Source organism: Rhinopithecus roxellana, chromosome 12 (assembly GCF_007565055.1).
Source record: "Rhinopithecus roxellana isolate Shanxi Qingling chromosome 12, ASM756505v1, whole genome shotgun sequence".
Taxonomy (NCBI): Eukaryota; Metazoa; Chordata; class Mammalia; order Primates; family Cercopithecidae; genus Rhinopithecus; species Rhinopithecus roxellana.
The window spans coordinates 86,923,744-86,948,372 of NC_044560.1; the positions used below are offsets into that span (position 1 = coordinate 86,923,744).

Sequence of the window (24,629 nt, forward strand, 5' to 3'; positions counted from 1 at the left end):
ATATTATGAATGTCTACTCTGTGTCAGGCTTTATGCTCAATATTGGAAATAAATGAGTCAGATAGTATCCTGACTTTTGTGGAACTTGCCCTTCAAACCTTTGGCTTCTTTCTTGGAGCCCTGTATGTCCTGTTTTCCCATGAGTGGCGATGCTCAAAGAAGTTGGATAGGATGAAGCAAAGTCTGGGACTTCCTTCCTGCATATCATATTGGGGCCAAATGAAAAAGGAAAAAGTCTGGGGCTTCCCATGGTTGTGGGTCTAGAGAAGTGGGACTGAATGCTGGGTTATGACACCCCCTTCCTTCCCTTCTTCTGAACAGATTCCCCTTACAGCTGGAGAGTGGACAGACTGTGGAGTGCACAGTGGCACAGTATTTCAAGCAGAAATATAACCTTCAGCTCAAGTATCCCCATCTGCCCTGCCTACAAGTTGGCCAGGAACAAAAGCATACCTACCTTCCCCTAGAGGTGAGATTGCCAAGTAATAGCTGGGGAATAGGCATTGTATATACCTGCATGCTGCTTTATCAGGTGTCTCTTCTTTGAAGTTTGGAAAATTGACATTCTGAGAAGGTATGAGGTAGTTCTCCTGTGAAATAGAGGCCCCATTCTTACCTGCTAAGTTGTTTCGTTATCCCCCATCCTACTCTCATGTTCTTTCAGGGCTGCCAGGCAGAGACAAGCTGAATTTACTGTTTAATAAGTAATTAGTTCATACAGGACAGAGATTTTAGATACCCACACTCACTCATGTTCTCTTAATTTCTCTTCCCCTGTTGTTTAGAGCTGGGATCCTAAGTGACCTGAAGATATAAGTGTAGCTTATTCTACACAAACTGGTGATAAATATTACCTATAATGTAAATCATGTTTCTCCAATGATTAATGTGTTCCTTTTGAAAAAGTTTTAGCGCCAAGATTTGTCATACTTTTATATAACAGTAGACCTTTGGAATTCTGCAACTGGAGAAGGAATAGTAATGCTAAGTTATAGAATACAAATACGGAATCACTGGGCTCTATTTTGTTTGGTATATACTAGCCAAAATATTGAATGAGAGACTACTGCCTACTGCTTCATTGTCTCATCCAGTGCTCCTCAAAAAGTGTGGTCATGTGTACCAACAGGATAGGCATTACCTGACAGCTTACTTAAAATGCAGATTTCAGGTTCTACCCATACCGACTGAATCAGAATCTTTTTTTTTTTTTTTTTTTGAGACAGAGTTTTGTTCTTGTTGCCCAGGCTGGAGTGCGATGGCATGATGTTGGCTCACCGCAACCTCCGCCTCCCGGGTTTCAGCGATTCTCCTGCCTCAGCCTCCTGAGTAGTTGGGATTACAGGCATGCGCCACCACACTCGGCTAATTTTATAGTTTTAGTAGAGACGGGTTTTTCCATGTTGGTCAGGCTGGTCTCTAACTCCCAACCTCAGGTGATCTGCCTGCTTTGGCCTCCCAAAGTGCTGGGATTACAGACGTGAGCCACCACACCCAGCCAGAATCTGTCCTTTAACAAGATCCAAAGGGGATGTACATTAACATTGAAGAGGCACTATACTAGACTACCCACTTTTTCTTTTTTGTTTGTCTCACTGGAGTGCAGTGGCACCATCTCAGCTCACTGTAACCTCCGCCTCCCAGGTTTAAGCAATTCTCATGCCTCAGCCTCCAGTAGCTAGGATTATAGGTGTGCGCCACCGTGCCCAGATACATTTTTTTGTATTTTTAGTACAGATGGGGTTTCACCATGTTGGCCACACTGATCTCAAACTCCCGACCTCAAGTGATCTGCCTGCCTCGGCCTCCCAAAGTGCTGGATTATGGGTATGAGCTGCCATGCCTGGCCTACCCTCTTACTTTTATCCAACAGCAGAAGTCAGATAGCCCAGACCAAAGCTCAAGTCTTCTGGTGAGCTTCTAGAATTTCAGAACTAACCTGAGGGAATTAGGCTGAAAGGAGAAGAGATCCCCAAAACCAAGAACTCTGACTTGGTTAATAGCTACTGATGCACATGAAGGCAACATGTTCTCTGAGGTATAAACAGAAAACCTCTGTTTAGGAAGCTGATACTTACTTATCAGCTAAGTAGACAGTAGCTGATATTTACTGTAAGCAGAGATTTGTTAGCAAACTAACATTATTTCTATTTAAACAATGGTTTCCAAGGTGTATAATTTATGTTATGACTTAGACCTTGAATTCTATTGTTGCTTATTTAACATATATTTATTGAGCTCCTACTATGTGTCATATACTCTTAGGTGCTAGGAACATGGAGATTAACAAGACAGACAAGGTCCCAGCTGTTGTGGAGCTTACATTCTAGAAGGGGGGAGATAGACAACAAATTGATAAACACATAAGATAGTTTCAGATGGTGATAAGTGCTATAAGAATAATAAAATAGGTTCAGGGGATAGAAGTAAGGGAGGAAGAGAGTAGAGAGCTATTTTAGTTGTTAGGGAAGTCCTTTCTTAGGAGACATTTGAGCTAAGTCCCAAATTATGACATAGAATCAACCTCATAACAACCTGAGAGAAGAGCCTTCCAGGCAGGAGGAAGTACAAAGGTTCTAAAGCAGAAGAGAATTTGGTTCTTTTTGAGGGATAGACAGAAGGCTGTGGTGGCTAGAATGTATTGTGTTAGGGGAAAAGTAGTAGGAGATGATTCTGTAGAGGGCCAAATCGTATAGCCTGTTGAAATCACGTGGCATTTTATTATTGTTTTTTGGAATAGCTTTATCCAGATTGGCTGTGATGGCTCGTACCTGTAATCCCAGAACTTTGGGAGGTCAAGGCAAGAGGATCGCTTGACTGCAGGTGTGGTGTGCACCTGTAGTTCCACCTACTTGGGAGGCTGAGGTGGAAGCATTGTTTGAACCCAGTGAGCTGTGATTGTGCCACTGGATTCCAGCCTGGGCAACAGAGGGAGACCCTGTCTCAAAAAACAAAACAAAAAAACACCCAGCTGTATCAAGATATAATTCACATACCATAAAATTCACCATTTTAAAATGATTAGGTAGTTTTAGTATATTCACAGAATTGTACAACTATCACCACTATTTGATTCCAGAACATATCACTCCTAAAAGAAAGCCTATATTCATTAGCAGTTACTCACCATTCCTTCTCTCCCCAACAGCCTATAGTAACCACTAATCTACTTTCAGTCTCTGGATATACCTATATTGGACATATCATATATGTGAAATAATACAATATGTGTCCTTTTATCACTGACTTCTATCATTTAGCGTAATATTTTCAAGGTTTATCCTCTTTCCATCAGATGGATATGTCATATTTTGTTAATTCATTTATCAGTTAATGGACGTTTAAATTGTTTCTATTTTTTGGGTATCATGAATAATGCTGCTGTGAACATTGATGTACACATTTTTGTGTGAACATAAGTTTTTATTTCTCTGGAGTATACACCTAAGAGTGATATAATATATAACAATGTTTAACATCTTTTTTTTTTTTTTTTGAGATGGAATCTGGCTCTGTCACCTAGGCTGGAGTGCAGTGGCGTGATCTGGGCTCATTGCAAGCTCTGTCTCTCAGGTTCACGCCATTCTTCTGCCTCAGTCTCCCGAGTAACTGGGACTACAGGCGCCCATCACCACGCCCGGCTATTTTTTTGTATTTTTAGTAGAGACGGGGTTTCACTGTGCTAGCCAGGATAGTCTCGATCTCCTGACCTCGTGATCCACCTGTCTCAGCCTCCCAAAGTGCTGGGATTACAGGCGTGATTCACCGTGCCCAGGCCATGGTTAACATCTTGATGAGCTACCTGATTGTTTCCCAAAGTGGCTATGATATTTTATAATCCCATCAGCAATGAATGATAGTTCTAGTTTCTGGCCAGGTAGGATTTTATTCTAATTATAATATGAATCCATTGGAAAATTTTAAGTAGAAGAACAGTATGGATTATTGTTGCTCTAGTTTCTAGTTGTGAAGATCCAACTAGAAACTAGAAGTAGTACCTCCAGTCTACCTCTGTATCTTCCTCGAATAGTTACGTAGGTCAGTGAGTGTCCACAAAATCATTTGTTCATGTTCAAATCACAGTTCATTCCTTCTTCCGTCTTCTCTTTTTCAAATTGTGGTAAAATATGCATAATATAAAATTCACCATTTTAACCATTTTTAAGTATACAGTTCTGTGGCATTAAATACATTCACGCAGTTGTACAACGATCACCACGACTAATCTCCAGAACTTTTTCATCATTCCAAACTGAAACTCTATACCCATTAAACGACAACTCCCTCCTTTTAACCCCTAGCAACCACCATTCTACTTTCTGTCTCTATGAATTTGACCACTGTAGGTACCTCAAATGAGTGGAATCATATAGTATTTGTCCTTTTTTGACTGGCATATTTCACTTAACACGATGTCTTCAAGGTTCATCCATGTTGTAGCATGTTAAGATTCCCTTCTATTTTAAGGCTGAGTAATAGTCCATTGTATGTATGTATCACGTTTTATTTATTCATTCATCTGTCCATGGATACTTGGGTTGCTTCGTCCTTTTGGTTATTGTGAGTAATGCTGCTGTGAACAGAGATGTACAAATATCTATTGAAGTTCCTGTTTTTTGAGTACATACCCAGAAGCAGAATTTCTGGTTTATATGGTAATTCTGTGGTTAATTTTTTGAGAAATTTACATACCATTTTATAGTATATTCACAGTAGTGAATATATAGTCCCACTAGCATTGTACAAGTGTTCTAATTTCACCACATCCCTGGTTTTAATTCTGTATCTGTAACCACCTGTAAAGAATGCTACAAATTTAAGGCACCTTTAAGAGAGCAATCTCACAAATTTCAATAATTTTGGATTTTCATTAAGTGAATTGACTATTTTGTTTATTTTCTGGAATATAGAGTTTGAAGGCAGGTGACCTTGGGCTGGTTTTCCTTCCCATTGTTTACCATGAACTCTGGGAATTAGGACGAGAATTAGTATGTAAAGAATGTTGGCCCTATGGGAGCGAGTTCCACATTTCATCTCATCTAAATCCTTACAACAACCTCATGAGACAGCTAGTGTATTTTTTTTCTCATGTTTGAAATTAAAGAAGATTCTCAGAGTGGTTAAGAGTCCTGTTTAAGGTAACATCACCTAGAAATGGCAAAGCTGTACTTCAAACAGAAGTATTTCCAGACCTACTGGCTCTCTCAATTCTAGAAGCCTTCCTGTTCACAGCATCCTGAATATAGTATATTGGGGAGTAGAAGTCTTATATGTCACTAGACAGCTTTTTATGATCTCTACTGTTTTCTGTTGGGCCCAGAACAGATGAAGTAAATGACAGGATGTTTCTCACACCAGCAGAGGACACTGTCAGCCAACAGAGACAGTGATAGCTGTGGTCTGGGGGCTCAGGAGTTTAGAGCCAACCCTAGTCCTGGTGGGTTGCTGGATGGAGCAACTACATACCTGCCACCATGGAGAGCTGCCTTAGAAATCTAATTTGTGTATATTGAGTTTTTCAGTATTCAGAAGAGCTCTATATATGGTCCTTTGGTAAATAATATTCTGTGCTGCAACTTATTGTTTACTGTGTTCCAGAACTATACCCAGTCCTTTAAGTGCTTTATTTAATCTTGAGACAACTCTGAGATTGTTACTATTATCCTCATTTAAAATATGAAGGTCAGGCGCGGTGGCTCACTCCTGTAATCCCAGCACTTTGGGAGGCCAAGGTGGGTGGATCACCTGAGGTCAGGAGTTCAAGACCAGCCTGGCCAACATGGCAAAACCCCATCTCTACTAAAAATACAAAATTAACCAGGCATGGTGGCATATGCCTGTAATCCCAGCTACTTGGAACGCTGAGGCAGGAGAATCGCTTGAACCTAGAAGGTGAAGGTTGCAGTGAGCCGAGATCGTGCCATTGCACAGCAGCCTGGGCAAGAAGAGCAAAACTCTGTCTCAAAAATAAATACATACGTACATACATACATATATACATACATACATACAAGAATTAGCCAGGTGTGGTGGCGGGTACCTGTAATCCCAGCTACTCGGGAGGCTAAGGAAGGAGAATTGTTTGAACCTGGGAGGCGGATGTCTCTGAGCCGAGATTGTGCCACTGCATTCCAGCCTGGGCGACAGAGCAAGACTCCATCTCTTTTTTTTTTTCCATCCAAAAAAATAAATAAATAAATAAAATATGAGACCTGAGCCCAGATCTGGCGCTGGATCACAAGCTTTTAATCACAAAGTTGTTGAATTGCCTTTTTTTTTTTTTTTTTTCCTTTTTTTGAGACAGAGTCTCACTCTGTCACCCAGGCTGGGGTGCAGTGGCGTGATCTGGGCTCACTGCAACCTCCGCCTCCTGGTTCAAGTGATTCTCGTTCCTCAGCCTCCTCAGTAGCTGGGATTACAGGCACACGCCACCATGCCTGGCTAATTTTTGTATTTTTAGTAGAGATGGGTTGGCCAGGCTGGTCTTGAACTCCTGACCTCAAGTGATCTGCCTGCCTTGGCTCCTAAGGTGCTGGGATTACAGGCATGAGCCACCATGCCCGGCCTGAATTGCCTTTTACTTTGCACATGAATATTTTCTAACTTACCTATCAAGTGAAACTCAAGAGGAGAATACATGTATGCACAAAGGATTTTGCAGTTCCCTTTCCCATGTCTGACAGCCAAGGTATCTTTCCTTATTATGGGGCTCTGGGTACAGGATGGACTGTACTCAAGCCAGAGCTACCTGTCCTTCTCATTTCCTCAGGTCTGTAACATTGTGGCTGGGCAGCGCTGTATTAAAAAGCTGACCGACAACCAGACTTCGACCATGATAAAGGCCACAGCTAGATCCGCTCCAGACAGACAGGAGGAGATCAGTCGCCTGGTCAGTGGGCCTACTCATTTGCTCAGTCATTGGGGCCATTGGTAGCATAAATGTTGTAATGCCCCAGCAGGACCTTCCTTTAGGAAAACCCAAGTCTAGATTTGTTGCCTAGGACTCTATAAGGCTGCTCTTCCTTCTTACCATATAGCTACTTCGCTTTCTATCTCTTTTTCTCTCCTGTATTACTTTGCTGGGTTATCCTGTCACTTCCCTCATCTTCCACTTTCCTTCTTTTTTTAGGACTATTCTGTACCAACCCCAGCTTCTCCTTAGGGTTCTCTCCTTGATACCCAGAGGGTGAGCAGTATTGCCAAGTTCCTGCTCTCCTGAGATTGCTCTCTTTTGTCCTGCAGATGAAGAATGCCAGCTACAACTTAGATCCCTATATCCAGGAATTTGGGATCAAAGTGAAGGATGACATGACGGAGGTGACAGGGCGAGTGCTGCCGGCGCCCATCTTGCAGTACGGCGGCCGGGTGAGCAGGGTCAGGGCCAGACAACATCTCAGGGTATATGGGGGTGGTTGGTTTGTATAGCCAGGGGCTTTTGCTCCCCTACCCACCTGACTCTACTGAGGCTCACCTGGGCGCCCCTCTGCCTATCCCCAGAACCGGGCCATTGCCACACCCAATCAGGGTGTCTGGGACATGCGGGGGAAACAGTTCTACAATGGGATTGAGATCAAAGTCTGGGCCATCGCCTGCTTCGCACCCCAAAAACAGTGTCGAGAAGAGGTGCTCAAGTAAGGAGGGTTCGGTGTAGGGGTGGAAGGGTGGGAAAGACCCTGGAGCTGCCTGCCTTCCTGTAGTTCACAGGGGCCGATACTGATCAGTAATGTGTTCTGTCTTGACTCTGCCTGCATTGTGCTTTCTGGCTCAAACTTCTACCAATTCCTTTTCTATCGATCTGTGGTCAGGGGAAGTTAATAAGGAGCCATATCTATGTCAAAGATGATGATTTTAGGTCATGAATCTCCTAAGAGAGGCCTGAATTATTTTATTGTTATAATTATCATTGGTAATAAATAGTAGTAGTGATGACTGTAATGTTTACGCCAAAATTGTACTTAAGTACCTAATTTTTATTCTCTCATTTCATCTTTACAGTGAGTAGGTGGTCATATGTCCATTTTCAGGAGACTGAGGCTCAAAAGAGGTTAAGTAACTTGTCCAAAGCTTGCACATCATCAGGAAAGTGTCAGAGTTGGAAGCAAATCAGATCTGAGCTTCAAAACTTGTGTTCCTAATTGGAAACAAAATAGAGCAGCTTGTTTAGCTGGTTGTCAGGGCCTCTGTGCCACCGTAGCTGGGAGTAGATGGCACCAATGAGGAAAGTGTTGTAGCCAAATGATCTAAAGAAACCAGGCAGTAATGGCTTGAGAAGTCAACAACTCCTCCCCTGGAGTCTTTTTTTTTTTTTTTTTTTTTTTTTTTTTTTTTTTTTTTTTTTGAGATAGAGTCTCACTCTGTAGCCCAGGCTGGAGTGTAGTGGCATGATCTTGGCTCACTGCAAGCTCCATCTCCCGGATTCACGCCATTCTCCTGCCTCAGCCTCCCGAGTAGCTGGGACTACAGGCGCCCGCCACCATGCCTGGCTAATTTTTTGTATTTTTAGTAGAGATGAAGTTTCAGTGTGTTAGCCAGGATGGTCTCGATCTCCTGGCCTTGTGATCTGCCTGCTTTGGCCTCCCAAAGTGCTGGGATTACAGGCATGAGCCACCATGCCCGGCCCTTTTTTTGTTTTTTTGTTTGTTTGTTTGTTTGTTTTATTGAGATAGGTTTAAAATGCCGCAAAACTCACAGTTGTTTCCTACATACAGCATACAGTTAGTTGGTTATTGCCATGTTTTGAAGTGGTTGCTTCTCATAGTCTCTGGATCTGGAGTGGGATCAGCACACTCTAGGGATGAGGAAGAGTTGATGGAGCCGATCATTTTGGCTAGACAAGGGTAGTGGGGAAGTATGCCGTGATGAATTCAGCTGACCTTGGAGTCATATGAGAATTCGTTCTTAGCTGGGGTACAGTGGTGCGTGCCTGTAATCCTGGCTACTCAGAAGGCTGAGGCAGGAGGATCACTTCAGCCCAGGAGTTTGCTGGGCAATATAGATTCTATAAGTTCTAGGTCGGGCACAGTGGCTCCTGTCTGTAAACCCAGCAGTTTGGGAGGCTGAGGTGGGCAGATCACGAAGTCAGTAGTTTGAGACCAGTCTGGCCAATATGGTGAAACTCTGTCTCTACTAAAAATACAAAAATTAGCCAGGCGTAGTGGCGCGTGCCTGTAGTCCCAGCTACTCAGGAGGCTGAGGCAGGAGAATCGCTTGAACCCGGGAGGCGGAGGTTGCAGTGAGCTAAGGTTGTGCCACTGCACTCCAACCTGGTGACAGAGCGAGACTCAGTCTCAAAGGAAAAAAAAAAAGTTCTAACAGCTCCTGATGGATCTGGGGACTATGGGACCTGCCCTTGCTCTTCTTCCCTTACCCCTCACACCTACACAAACAACCATCATAATTGTGGTTCCTTACAAATGGGTTCTTGTCTCCTTTCCTGAGTTCTTTTTTTTTTTTTTTTTTTGAAACGGAGTCTTGCCCTGTAGCCCAGGTGCAGTGGCACGAGCTCGGCTTGCTGCAAGCTCCGCCTCCTGTGTTCATGCCAGACTCCTGCCTCAGCCTCCTGAGCAGCTGGGACCACAGGCACCCGCCGCCACGCCCAGCCAATTTTTTGTGTTTTTAATAGAGACGGGGTTTCACCATGTTAGCCAAGATGGTCTTGATCTCCTGACCTCATGATCTGCCCGCCTCGGCCTCCCAGAGTTCTGGGATTACAGGTGTGAGCCACTGCACCTGGCCTTTTTCTGAGTTCTTTAGCCCCTATTTAAGCCAGCCTGCTTGGCAGTATTGGAAAGGCTCCCAGCTTTTTGCCTTTGTGCCATAGTCACTTCATTGTGGTTCTATTCTCTGTGTGCTTTTGTGTTTCTCCCATGTCCTTCCCTTGTCCATTTCTTTTGGGATAATCTATTGTTTTGGTCATTTTGGGGTATGGGCACCAGCACTGCCTCCTGTTTCATGCGGTTCTCCTGCTTCAGCCTCCTGAGTAGCTGGGATTACAGGCACTCACCACCATGCCCAGCTAGGTTTTTTTGTGTTTTTAGTAGAGACAGGGTTTCATCAGGTTGGCCAGGCTGGTCTCAAAGTCCTGACCTCAAACTTGGAAGAGTTTATCAGGCATTCCCTACCCCCAGTGACACCTAGTTGTAAGGGGTAAGAATGTGGCTTTTTCATGTGGGTCATTAGTAGCCAGTTAAATCTGTGGTTCTGACTGGGCTAACGGTAAAGATTTCCAAGTCATCTATGGCAGTGGCTGAGATTGTTCAGTGAGAATGTACATAGTAAGTAGAGATTGAAGGTATAACTTAGAGGAACTGGAAAATAAACAGAGCAAAGTCCCTAAGTGTGTATGAGGTGATGGGATCCAGAGCACTGAGAAAGGGCATCCTTTCCACTGAGAAAGTGGGAGAAGACATGAAGGTGCTATGGGGTTCGACAAACTAGTAGTTGGGGGATGATGGATGATAGAGTTCTAGATGCAACCCTCAATTTTTTTCTGGCTAAAGAGGCCCTATTACTTTAGCTATATCACCTTTAAGATGGGATTTTAGGACCTTCCTCATCTTAAACATCTCACAATAGTTTGTGGCCCCCAGCACTGGACACAGTATTCCAAGTGTAGTCTGGTAGTAGAGAAAAGATTGGAAATACGTCTTTCCTTGAAGTTGAGACCTACTATTCATGAAATCCGGTAACATACTGGCTTTTTAATAGCTACATTGCAGTTATATACAGGGCAGAGAAATGGAAAACATACTACTAATGGTCAAAGCCCTGGCTGTTATTTACATGAAACAGTGGTTAGGTCATGTTTTTTTATTCAAACATTCATTTTGAAAAAAATTTTTTAAGATAAATATAGAGAATAACATGTATCCATCCAGTTTTGTCATATTTACTTTATCCTTTTTTAAATGTAAATATTACAAGTAAATTTGATGTTCCTTCATGTCCTCCACCCTAGTCCCATTCCTCCCTTCTTTTTTTTGACAGAGTCTCACTCTTGCCCAGGCTGGAGTGCAGTGGCACAATCTTGGCTCACTACAGCCTCTGCCTCCTGTTTCATGCGGTTCTCCTGCTTCAGCCTCCTAAGTAGCTGGGATTACAGGCACTCACCACCATGCCCAGCTAGGTTTTTTTGTGTTTTTAGTAGAGACAGGGTTTCATCAGGTTGGCCAGGCTGGTCTCAAAGTCCTGACCTCAAGTAATCTGCCCACCCTGGCCTCCCAAAGTGCTGAGATTACAGGTGTGAGCCACTGTGCCGGCCCCATTCCTCCCTTCTGATGAAGCCACTGTTATGAATTATTGTAACTATCCTATTCAATTTATATACCTATATATAAATGATTTTAAATTTTGCATAATAGTATTTACTGTATTTACTTTTCTTGTGTGTTTTTACTAAATATGTGAAAAAATACTTTCTCACAAAACTATCACATTGCTATTTATATGCTATATAATAATATCTCGTAAACAGCTGCTTCCATTGTCGTCTTGTACATTGTTTTTAAATTTAAATGGAAGATTATCACAAATTAAATTTCCTGCTGCTTATTTCAGTTTTTGAGTATCTTTATGTAGCTTGATTTTTTTACTCTACTGCATGTGTGTCCTCTCTTCCAACTTTGTCTTCCTCCCCAGGGTAAAGCCCTAAAGCCAAAGGAAGGAAGCTTAATAATTGGCTCTTAGGTTTCAAAGAACCAGTTGGGAAGGAGGGAACTCATTTTTACTGAGCATCTCCTGTGCTCCCATCACTGTTGGAACCTCATTTGCTTTGAGCAGAAAGGCCTTACACATGGGCATCTGCCTATTTCTTTGGACATGTAATGGAGCACAGGAATCATCTGCTTGAGTGGGGCAAGGTGGGAACCCTGAGAATTCCCATAGGTCCCTTTTCTGGGCTTCCTCATCTCCTTGCTTGTACTATCGAACACTTAGTAAGTACTCTCTTACCTTACTCAACTATAAATGTATTTTTTACATTAGCTATTATTGTGTATCATTCATGTTAGAATCTCAGTGTTAGCTGGGTGCAGTGGCTCATGCCTGTAATTCCAGCACTTTGGGAGGCTGAGGTGGGAGGATCATTTGAGTCCAGGAACTTGAGACCAGCCTGGGCAACATAGTGAGATCCCATCTCTACCAAAAAGAAAAAAAGTTAGCCAGGCGTAGTGGCATGCCTCTAGTCCTATCTACTCAGGAGGCTGAGATGGGATGACTGTTTTAGCCTGGCAGCTCGAGGCTTGAGTGAGCCCAGATTGTGCCATTGTACTCCATCCTGGATGACAGAGCACCCTGTCTCAAGAAAAAAACCAAAAAACCAATCTCTCAGTGCCTCTTACAGTGCTAAACACCTAAGATGGATGGATTTTTGTCAGAAGAATTCAAGTGAGACTCACTGCCTCCTTTGTGACCATGCATGTGTACAGGAACTTCACAGACCAGCTGCGGAAGATTTCCAAGGATGCGGGGATGCCTATCCAGGGTCAGCCTTGTTTCTGCAAATATGCCCAGGGGGCAGACAGCGTGGAGCCTATGTTCCGGCATCTCAAGAACACCTACTCAGGGCTGCAGCTCATTATTGTCATCCTGCCAGGGAAGACGCCAGTGTATGGTACAGTTCTCTTGGGACAGTGATAATGGTGATAGGACTCTTCTCAGCGTAGCTCCCTGGGGTCTCATGGGAAGGACTCAGTCTAGAGTCTTGGCTTTGACCAGAGCTGTTACTTAATGTCAGTGCTCCTCTTATAGGAGAAATAGCATGCCTGAGCCATTGAGTTATCCCAGATCCTAATTGTCTGCACACACTCCTTCCCAGCAACATTTACTGGGGTCCTTTGTGTGCTGGTCCTTATGCCAGGCTAAGCTGGGCCAGGTACAGAGATGGGTTGGTCTAGATTCCTGTCCTTAGGAGCGCGTTGTTTATCTGGACATCGTGCAGCACAACCAAGCAGAATAGGTGGTCCTGTTAGTATCGTGTTGCCTGGTAATTACTTGGACTTTTTGAGAGACTTGCTATCTCTCCTCTTTTCCTCTCATTTTTTAGAATAAGAATGACTATATAAATTTCTGTCACAGCACTTTTCTTTTATGCCATTTTCCATCTCCATCTCTCCTGCTTCAAAGGAATAAGAGTTTCTCTTACCTTGTTCAACTCCTCTGTGTTCTCTTTCCCAACCCATCCTGCTACCTTTGGGACTTCATACCTTTCAACCCTCAAATATATTCAGATACCCCATCCTAATGCACATTACCACAGATTTGCCATCTCTTTTAGCTTTTGTCTTCCTGTTTCCTTCATTAAACTTTTTGAGGCCTGGTACAGTGGTTCACACCTGTAATCCTAGCACTTTGGAATGCCAAGGTGGGAGGATCGCTTGTGCCCAGGAATTCAAGGCCAGTCTGGGCAACAAAGCAAGACCTCATCTCTACGAAAAAATAAAGTTAGCCAGTCATGTTGTGCACCTGTGGTCCCAGCTACTTGGGTGTCTGAGGCTAGAGGATTTCTTGAACCCAAGAGGTTGAGGCTGCAGTGAGCCGCAATTGTGCCACTGTACTTCAGCTTGGGTAATGTAGTGATGAGACCTTGTCTCAAAACAAAGCAAAAAAATCCTTTTTGAATGAGTTCTCTATATTTTCTATGTCTCTTTCAGCCATCTTGCCTTCTGTCTACCTTTCTCCTAAATCTCTGCACAGGGTTGCCAATGACTTTTCTCAGTTGTCCTCTTGACTTCTGGATATTTTCTTCTATCTCTCCTTACTTATTTTTGTCATTACCAGGAATCCTTGGTGTTCTACAGGTTCCTGTTGTCTGCCTTCTCATTCTGCCTTTACATTTTATTAAAATTCCCATTCATTTCAGTTGCTTCAATCATCACCTATTATTATATGTGATTAAAATCTTGATTCAACCCTTGAACCCTCTGCAACTTCTGTCTGTCCCTTTGGCCTCTCTGCCTTTCTTCTTCAAGAGTTTATTGATCACCTATTATGTATGGAACACTGTGCAAGATCTGGATATATTGATGAATAAAACAGATGTAGTGGGCCGGGCGCGGTGGCTCAAGCCTGTAATCCCAGCACTTTGGGAGGCCGAGACGGGCGGATCACGAGCTCAGGAGATCGAGACCATCCTGGCTAACACGGTGAAACCCCGTCTCTACTAAAAAATACAGAAAACTAGCCGGGCGAGGTGGCGGGCGCCTGTAGTCCAGCTACTCGGGAGGCTGAGGCAGGAGAATGGCGTAAACCCGGGAGGCGGAGCTTGCAGTGAGCTGAGATCCGGCCACTGCACTCCAGCCTGGGCGACAGAGCGAGACTCCGTCTCAAAAAAAAAAAAAAAAAAAAAAAAAAAAAAAAAAAAAAAAAAAAAAAACAGATGTAGTGTCTGCTCTTAGAAAGTGTTTTATTGGACCATCTCTTCAGTAGTTTGTCCTCTCTATAAACCCTTGTCTTCCCTACTGTATTTGACATCACAGTTCCTTCTAAGTACCTTCATTCAAACTTTGGAGACAGTCTGTCCTTTTGCCTCATCTTCATTGTTCTTCTTCACATTTTTCTCAAGATAATACACCCTGCTCTTGATCCACACTTCTCAACGGAGTTCTAACCTTCCTTTTTTTCTTTCTTTCTTTTTTTTTTGAGACAGAGTCTTGCTCTGTTGCCCAGGCTGAAGTGCAGTGGTGCCATCTCAGCTCACCGCAACCTCCGCCTCCCGGGTTCAAGTGATTCTCGTGCCTCATCCTCAAAAGTAGCTGGGATTACAGGTGCGCACTACCACGCCTGGCTAATTTTTGTATTTTTAGTACAGATGGGGTTTCGCCATGTTGGCCAGGCTGGTCTCGAACTCCTGACCTCAAGTGATCTGCCCGCCTCGGCCTCCCAAAGTGCTGGGATAACAGGCATGAGCCACCATGCCCTGCCTGAAGACTTTCTTGAATGGGTTCCAAGTAAGACTTTTTGTGACTCTACTATCAAAAATACCTTCATTGGTTACTATTAATTACTGCATAAAGGGTTTTAATGGACCTGATCTTAGTTTAATGTTTTCAGCTTTATCTTGCACTGTTCGCTTGCCACTCATGCTGGAATGATTGCTGGTTCTGGAATTGTTGAAGAGAGCTGAATTTGAATTTAATCCTGGCTATACCAGTCAACTGGCTTGGACACATTACCTAACCGTTCTGAGCATCATGAATTAATTATATAAAAAGCAGAATCTAGCACAGTGCCTGGCATGTAGCTGACACTCTGAGTGCTCATTTCTTGTCTGTGGTTTTCAATCTCTGGTTTTGTTCACGTCATTTGCCTTTGCTTGGAATATCTGTATCCTCTTCTTCTTGTCCCACACCTTGCCCTTAAAATTCTCTCCGTCCTTTAATACCCAGTTTAAATACTACTTATTTTTTATTCTTGATATTTCACCTGGAGAGTGAACTTGTCTCTTTCTGGATTCCTCTAGTTTATCAGACCACTGATCAGTTACTACCTTACTTGATACTTTGTTGTGGAGTGGATCTGATTCTGCTCTGAAATCTTTCCTCTCTATATACACACCTAAGGTAGTGCCTTTTGCTGATATGATACTCAGTAATTAACTTATGGAGAGAAGTTGTTTGATCTTCAGTCCTTGTCTTTCTTGGGCCCTTGTATGGATGATAAGGATGCTTTTTAGGAGAAATTCCTTGAGAAAGTATTCATGTTTCTGATTTCCCTCCATTAAAGGGAGAATCCAGTGTTTTGGCTTGGGAATGGTACAGCATGCTTGGGAAAGGTAGTACTTACTCAGAATTTTCCCTTTCCTGGGCTCAATTATGTTACACTTCTCTCTAGCCTCAGATATTTTATTGGGACCTCGAGTTTCTTTCATTTACATGCAGTTCCTTGATTATACCACCTGGACAATCTGACTGGTACTCTTTTCTGCTGGCTTAATTCTGAGGCAATGGAGTCATTTGCCTAGGAACTAAGCCAGCAGAAAAGAGCAGCAGTCAGACTCTTCTGAAGACCCTTCACCATCCCTCCTGGGAGGCTGGGTAAAATGGCATCCTCCTTGTGATGGTCAAAGCAAGGTCCCATTGGCATTTGGTTGCCCTGAGAGTGTAGAAGGACAGTGTCACATTTGCCCTGTTCTGATCAGGTAGTATACCTATCGTGTCTTTAGTATATTTAATTGCTTCCTCTACACTAAAAAAAACTGATTTTTTTTTTTTTTTTTTTTTTTTTTGAGACAGAGTCTCGCTCTGTCGCCCAGGCTGGAGTGCAGTGGCCGGATCTCAGCTCACTGCAAGCTCCGCCTCCCGGGTTTAAGCCATTCTCCTGCCTCAGCCTCCCGAGTAGCTGGGGCTACAGGCGCCCGCCACCTCGCCTGGCTAGTTTTTTGTGTTTTTTAGTAGAGACGGGGTTTCACCGTGTTAGCCAGGAGGGTCTCGATCTCCTGACCTCGTGATCCGCCCGTCTCGGCCTCCCAAAGTGCTGGGATTACAGGCTTGAGCCACCGCGCCCGGCCAAAAAACTGATTTTTTTTAATGTAAACTTTTTATTAAATTGTATATATAGAAATCTTACATGTTCAGCTTAGTGATATTTCATAAAGTGTCACAACAGTGTAACCAGCACCCAGTTCAGCAGCAGAACCTTACCACAGCCCCAGTCACTACGACCTCCTACCAGTGGTAACCACTATTCTGGCTTCTAATACCATAGGTTAGTTTTGCCTATATTTAAACTTTATATAAATAGAATCATATAGTATATACTTGTTTTGTGTCTCACTTCTTTCATGCAACATAAAGTTGTGGTTTGTTATAGTTTTTCCATCATATGAATATAACACAATTTCCATCTATTTATCCATTCTGTTAATGCACATATTTGGATTGTTTCCAGTTTTTGACTATTGAAAATAATGCTTCAGGCTGGGTGCAGTGACTCATACCTGTAATCCTAGCACTTTGGGAGGCCGAGGCAAGTGAATCACCTGAGGTGAGGAGTTTGATACAAGTCTGGCCAACATGGTGAAGCCCTGTCTCTACTAAAAATACAAAACATGAACTGGGTGTGGTGGCGAGTGCCTATAATCCCAGCTCCTCGGGAGGCTGAGGCAGGAGAATTGCTTGAACCCAGGAGGTGGAGATTGCAGTGAGCTGAGATCATGCCACTGTACTCCAGCCTGAGCAACAGAGGAAGACTCTGTCTCAAAAAAAAAAAATAATAATAATGATAATAATAATAATGCTTCAGTGAACACTCTTCTATGTGTCCTTTGAACATATATAACCATTTTTTCTTGAGAGTGTATCCAGGAGTGGATTTTAAGTATACCAGTTTATCCTTTCACCAGCAGTGTATGAGAGTTCTAGATAGTGCCGGGCGCGGTGGCTCAAGCCTGTAATCCCAGCACTTTGGGAGGCCGAGGTGGGCGGATCACGAGGTCGGGAGATCGAGACCAGCCTGGCTAACACGGTGAAACCCCGTCTCTACTAAAAATGCAAAAAAATTAGCCGAGCGTGGTGGCGGGTGCCTGTGGTCCCAGCTACTTGGGAGGCTGAGGCAGGAGAATGGCGTGAACCCAGGAGGTGGAGCTTGCAGTGAGCCGAGATCACGCCACTGCACTCCAGTCTGGGCGATTGAGCGAGACTCCATCTCAAAAAAAAAAAAAAAAGAGTTCTAGATAGTTTATATCCTTACCAAACTTGGAATCCGTCTCAAAAAGACAAACAAAAAAAAAGAACAGGAATCCCAGGGTCATGAAGATACTATTTTTAAGTGTTTTTTTTAAATGATTAAAAAAAATCATTCATGTTTAGAATTAATCTATCTCTAAACGGAGCAAAAACTGTTGCTTTTCTTTTCCATGGCAGTGGTGCAGAGCTTAGACTCTTAGCTTCCTACCCACACCTGGATTCAACAAATGTACCCAGGGTAAAAGCAACTGCTGAAGATAGCTCACCTCTGTGATTTTTTTTTTCTCCCTCTCTGGAATTTTACCCCCTCTAGTTCTTGTTTTCTCAGCATTCTCTGCTGCCTTTAAAAAGATGATTTTTATATTTTATCTGGCTTTTCTGAGTGCTGTCTGTAGAACTAGTTTGCCACTATTCCATCTCTCTTGGAAGTAGATATGATCTTTTTAAACATACTCAAATCTCTTCCATTGAAAGCATACCAAATTGTTGGTCAGTCCTACATTTTCTTCCTGGTACCTTAAATCACCACAACAATTTTTGCCTCAGTACACTGATTTTTTTTTTTAACCTTAATATCACTAATTCCAGAGGACATTTCTGGTCCTGATTTTACCTCATCTCTTAGACGCATTTCACTTTGTTGACTGCTTGCTCCTTCTTGAAACACTCTCTTCCCTTAGCAGTCATAATACAACATTATCTTGGTCTCCCTTCTAGCTTTCTGGATTTTTTGTCCTTTGCTGACTCATCTTCTTGTTCTGCCAATACTGGGAGTTCCTAAAGATTCAGATCTAGGTTGTCTTCTCTTTTTACTATGTTATCTTCCTTAGTGATCTCAAGATCATGCCTTCAACTACTCTCTGTACCTAATTATCACACAAATTTGCATCTCCATTTCAAACTACTCTTTTGAGCATTGAACCACAAGACCCATTCGCTTAGTTGATATCCTTACTGAGATGACCAAAAAACTACTTCAGACTCAAAATGTGTCACAAATAATTTATGGCCTATTTTTATTTTATTTTATTTTATTTTATTTTATTTTATTTTATTTATTTTTCCAAGACTGAATCTTACTCTGTCACCCAGGCTGGAGTGCAGTGGTGTGATCTCGTCTCACTGCAACCTCTGCCTCCCAAGTTCAAGCGATTCTCCTGCCTCAGTCTCCCGAGTAGCTGGGACTACAGGCGCCCGCCACCACACCCAGCTATTTTTTTTGTATTTTTAGTAGGGATGGGGTTTCACTGTGTTAGCCAGGATGGTCTCAATCTCCTGACCTCGTGATCCACCTGCCTCGGCCTCCCAAAGTGCTGGGATTACAGGCATGAGCCACCGCGCCTGGCCCTCACCCATCTTGTTAATTTAAGCTACCCTTATCTCTTCTAATAGGTCAGTCTAATGACCACATTCTTACAACATGCTCCCCTTGCTCTTCTTTTTAGCTGCTATGGTCTTTCTGTTTCTCAGACACATCTTGCTATCTTCTAGCAGGGTGCATTTTTGCATGTTGTTCCCTCTGCCTAGAATGCTGTCTCTCAGACTCCCTCTCCTCTAAGTCCTTTGCTGTCCTCAGATTTTATTTCAATCATTACCTACTCAAGAATCCTTTCCTGACTAGGTTTTTATTTCTTATTTTATGCTGTCATTGTTCCATGAAGTTTCCTGTCATGTCATTTATCAGTGTTGTAATTTTCACGATTTTTAAAATTAGTCCCTATTTAGTAAGCACTATGAGAGCAGGGACCTTATGTGTTTCCTGTCATCATTGTGTTCGCTAGCACCTCATACACTGCCTGGCATCTAGTAGGCATTCAGTAAATGTTTGTTGAATGCACTAATCATTTCTCTCCCCGCCCGTAGCTGAGGTGAAACGTGTTGGAGATACGCTCTTGGGAATGGCTACGCAGTGTGTGCAGGTGAAGAATGTGGTCAAGACCTCACCTCAGACTCTGTCCAACCTCTGCCTCAAGATCAATGTCAAACTTGGTGGCATTAACAACATCCTAGTCCCACACCAGCGGTATGAACTCTGTTGTCCACTTGCCCTTTTCAAGGTACCATGCTGGGAATTGATGAAGAGATAGGACCCTGGCCAGGCAGAATGAATCAGACACAAGGGGGAGAAGAGCAGAGTGGGTATTGGATGGTGCCAGCTAGAGAAGACCCAACGCCTCACCATTTTGTTTTTTCTTCCTTGCTCAGCTCTGCCGTTTTTCAACAGCCAGTGATATTCCTGGGAGCAGATGTTACACACCCCCCAGCAGGGGATGGGAAAAAACCTTCTATCACAGCAGTGAGTGATCTTCTCTAGCTGCCTCATAAGGTTCTCCTCTTCGCTCTGAGTCCTCAAAACTACCCATGATTTCTTTCCCTCAGCTCTGGCTCTTGACCCTTCGTAAGATCTCCATTTAGCTCACTATTCCTAATTCCCATTCCCTTGATATGTCATAAAGGTAGCTCTGTATGGTGTCTTTTTTCAGGGAGAGTAGTGAGAGTGTAGCCAGAGACTTGACTCATTCTGCATCACTCTTGCTCTGCATTTGAATGTCTCTCTCCCCATGCCTGCTTTTGGCATGTAGGAGAGGGACTGTATCTTCTCTGAAATCCCTTTAAAGAGAGTTACTTAGTTAATGGGACTATCCTTTCCTCTGCCCATCCTCACTGTGTAATAGATTAGATGTTTTTCCTATCTCTCTCCTGACTTTTCTGCTCTTTGTCTCCTAGGGGCTTCCAAATTGCTAGGGATCAGACTTCCTTTCCCACTTATATTTCCTAAACCCTCACATTTCTGTTGGCACACTAGTCTTAACCTCAGGGAGTGTAGGGAAACTCTATAATATGCTTATCCCTGTTTTTCTTGTGGCCATCCCTCCTAGGCTTTGGCCACTGTCTCCTTTCTAAATGGCGTTTCTTCCATCAACCACAAGAACACTGTTACTATGGTCATGATTCCTGGGTAGATTAGCATTTGAATGGGAAAAAGGATAAACTTGGGACTGGAAGAGGCCATTGTTTGATCTAGTAGTACTAAACCTTCACATGCTTCTCTGCAAAGGGTAGAAAAATCAATTTATCAAGTACCTACTGTGGGCTAGGCCCTGTGTAAGGTGCTTAATATGGACCACAGTAGCACTGCAAGCAGGTGTTCTTATTAACATCTGAGAAGAGGAAAAAAGATCAGAGAGATTGAGTAACTTCTGCTTGTGTGATAGAATAGAGATTGAAACCAGGGCTCTTTGAATCCCACGCCCTACTCATTCAGTTGCAGTTTTCTTGCTAAGAAGCCTTTCCACAAACCCATAGCCTGACAGTGAGGGTGAAGGTTCTAGGAGCTAATCCTTTCTCTGATTGTCAGGTGGTAGGCAGTATGGATGCCCACCCCAGCCGATACTGTGCTACTGTGCGGGTACAGCGACCACGCCAAGAGATCATTGAAGACTTGTCCTACATGGTGCGTGAGCTCCTCATCCAGTTCTACAAGTCCACCCGCTTCAAACCTACCCGCATCATCTTCTACCGAGATGGGGTCCCTGAAGGCCAGCTACCCCAGGTAGGGCCCACAGTAGGTGGAGAAAACCTTCACATCATGGCTGGAAAGCGAGGTGCTACTACTTTTTATGAGCTATTGGCACTGGGAGGTGTGTCACTTCTTAGGGAACTTTGCTAAATGGGGTAGACTTGGGGGCAAGGATTGCAACTGAGGGATGGAGTATACAAGCATCTGTAGATTTTTCTTCTCATAATAGAAGACTCTCAGTGCCTATTTAAGTAGTTGGTTCCTGTTGGAGACTGATTGTTTAGACCAGTGATTCTCAAATGCTAGCTTACATTAAGATCACCTGGAGGACTTGTTAAAACAGTTTTAAGGGCTCTACCCTTAGAGTTTCTGATTCAGTGAGTCTTGGATGAGGGCCAAGAATTTACAATACTGACAAGTTCTTAGGCGATGCTGATAGTCTGGAGACTGCATTTGAGGACTAATGCTGTTTTGACTTTCCTTCATAATATTCCTCCTATTCATTCTCACTGCCAGTCTTCATTTTTTTTTTTTTAACTTCTATCCTGAACTGGTGTCCTTGACTACCGTTTAATAGTATTATAACTACTGTTCCAGTGAACTTCTTGTGTGCCATGAACTGTGCTAAGCACTTCAGATTTTTTTTTTTTCTTTGTATTTTTTGTCCTAAATCTGAGTGGAAACATATGTTCTATTTAATGCTTTATAATAGTCCTATGGAATAATAATGTATTTACATTTAACAGATGAGAAAACAGGCTTGGAAATGTTACATGATTCTTTAATGTCATCAAAGCTAATTAGGAGTGGAACTGGGATTCAGACACATTGGTCTGATTCCATAGTTTATGCTCTTAACTGTTAGGCCCAGTTTCTTTTCTTTTCTTTTTTTTTTTTTTTTTTGGCGGGGACAGAGTCTCACTCTTGCCCAGGGTGGAGTGCAGTGGTATGATCTCAGCTCACTGCAGCCTCTGCCTCCTAGGCTGAAGTATTCTCTTTCCTCAGCCTCCCAAGTAGCTGGGGCTACAGGTATGAGTCATCACATCCAGCTTATTTTTGTATTTTTAGTAGAGCCGGGGTTTCACCATGTTGGCCAGGCTGGTCTCAAACTCCTGACCTCAAATGATCCACCCGCCTTGGCCTCCCAAAGTGCTGGAAATACAGGCGTGAGCCACGGTGCCTGGCCATTATGCCCAATTTCTAAGTCATCCAGTATTTTCTAAAATATCAGACACATTTATCATACCACATATCTGTTCAGAAATGTCTAGTGGCTTCACATAGCTTTGGGTTAAAATTCAAACTGCTTAGCAAAGCAATCAGCAGTTATTAAACCCTACTAGGTTTTCTATGCTTTTACTTAATTGTCTATCTTAGTCTTCATAACAGCTTTGTGAAGCAGGTCTTAGTAACATTAACAGATGTGGAGAAAATGAGACTTAGTGGAGTTGAATAACTTGCCCAATGTAATACAACTAGTTAAAGCTTGGATTTAAGTCTAATTGATTCCAAAGTGTATCGTTCTGTACCATACAGTTTTGACCCTCTATATCTGACATCCATGGCCATAGGAAACTATTGCCTATGATTATTTACTTCTAGCTTTTCCCTTAGCTAGCCCATTTTCTTATAATCCTGCTGCTTTGTGGGACTGAATTCATCTACTCTCTCTGCACCCATTATGGAGCTATATGTCTGCTCTTCTCTGGTGGTCCACAACCTGTCTGCTCTTAGAGCCCAAAAGAGAACTCTCATTAGCTGCCTGATCCTGAGTGAAACTAACTTTGGGCATTGTGATTTTAGTGATTTCTCTGGGAACCTTGGTTCTGTGTCTTGGTATTAGGTCTCTTTATACACAGGAACCAGATGTTTGTTGTCTTCTGATGCCAAGCCTCCTGGCCAAGGTTTTATAGGAACATATTAAGTGAACTGAGTATAAGGCTGCTTTTGACAAGAAGGGCCTATCATCTCTAATTGTTGAGCATCAGCATATAAAGGGAGACTGAGCCAAAAGCTATATTACAAGTGGCAACTCCTTAGTTCAGAAGGGTATGTGAACTCAAGAGGAACTGTGTGTTTCTTTGTTTCCTTCCCCATCTTGTGCCTAGATACTCCACTATGAGCTACTGGCCATTCGTGATGCCTGCATCAAACTGGAAAAGGACTACCAGCCTGGGATCACTTATATTGTGGTGCAGAAACGTCATCACACCCGCCTTTTCTGTGCTGACAAGAATGAGCGAGTGAGTGAGGGACTGAGGCCTCCCATCCCCTCCTTCTGTCTCCCTTATCTTAATAGAGAAGAAGCCCTTGAGATAAAGGCTGGGGATTTAGTCCTTGTCCTATCCATCCTCCCTGGCCCCTTCCCTCCTCCTAGCTCTTGTGGTCCTTCCTCTACCACTGCCTTCACTAGTGTCCACCTCCTCCCCTCCTTCCCTTATACTTCCTTTCCCTCCTCCTAGCTCCCTGGCCTAGACCCCATATATAGACCAGCTCCCAGAGAAGGGAAAGGGAACTACCATTTATTGAACTCCTCCTATGTGCCAGATACTGTACAAGGCGTCTTCCTCACAGCAACCCTGTGAGGTAGGTATTATTATTATCTGCAGTTTAACCTCAGAAAGGTTAAATGACTTGTTAAGATCATACAGCTAATAGGACTTGAACATAGGTCTGTGTGACTTTAGAAGCATATTATTTTAAGATTCAGTACCCTCTGGGAGTAGCAACTTTGGCTTTGTTCTTGGGATTTTGGTGAAGTCAGAGTAGAATTGAGCCAGGGTCCTGGTTAGGGCCAGGCAGGTCTTGGGATCTTGGTTGTGTTTGTCTCTATACAGATTGGGAAGAGTGGTAACATCCCAGCTGGGACCACAGTGGACACCAACATCACCCATCCATTTGAGTTTGACTTCTATCTGTGCAGCCACGCAGGCATCCAGGTAGCGGGGCTATATCTTGGGGTTCCAATGGGTCAAAGATGAGTTGTTTATTCACATTGCCTCTAGAATATATCAGTCATCACTGAATGACATCCAAATTAATGTTCGTTTGTTTTGTTTTGAGGTGGAGTCTCGTTCTGTCCCCCAGGCTGGAGTGCAGTGGCACAATCTCAGCTAACTGCAAACTCTGTCTCCTGGGTTTAAGCGGTCCTTCTGCCTTCCCGCCTCAGCCTCCCGAGTAGCTGGGATTACGAGCATGTGCCACCGTGCCCAGCTAATTTTTGTATTTTTTTTTTTTTGAGACAAAATACAAAAATAAATTTTGTATTTTTTTTTTTTCTGTCACCCAGGCTGGAGTGCAGTGGTGCCATCTCGGCTCACTGCAAGCTCTGCCTCCCGGGTTCACGCCATTCTCCTGCCTCAGCCTCCCAAGTAGCTGGGACTACAGGTGCCCGCCACCACGCCCGGCTAATTTTTTTTGTATTTTAG

General features: G+C 43.3%; 1 protein-coding gene across 6 annotated transcripts in view; it reads left to right on the forward strand.

Moving 5' to 3' along the window:
- The window catches only part of AGO1 (argonaute RISC component 1), a 42,030-nt gene that overhangs the window by 11,714 nt on the left and 5,687 nt on the right, over positions 1-24,629 (forward strand). For 4 of the 6 annotated variants that reach the window (XM_030913450.1, XM_030913451.1, XM_030913452.1 and 1 more), the window contains 10 exons: positions 322-469; positions 6,770-6,889; positions 7,243-7,374; positions 7,498-7,631; positions 12,426-12,610; positions 19,545-19,704; positions 19,887-19,977; positions 21,040-21,234; positions 23,310-23,444; positions 24,039-24,140. In XM_030913450.1, coding sequence (XP_030769310.1) covers positions 322-469; positions 6,770-6,889; positions 7,243-7,374; positions 7,498-7,631; positions 12,426-12,610; positions 19,545-19,704; positions 19,887-19,977; positions 21,040-21,234; positions 23,310-23,444; positions 24,039-24,140 — 1,402 coding nt within the window. The remainder of the gene's footprint in view (positions 1-321; positions 470-6,769; positions 6,890-7,242; positions 7,375-7,497; positions 7,632-12,425; positions 12,611-19,544; positions 19,705-19,886; positions 19,978-21,039; positions 21,235-23,309; positions 23,445-24,038; positions 24,141-24,629) is intronic. The other 2 variants (XM_010360411.1, XM_030913449.1) reach the window with 1 other exon arrangement.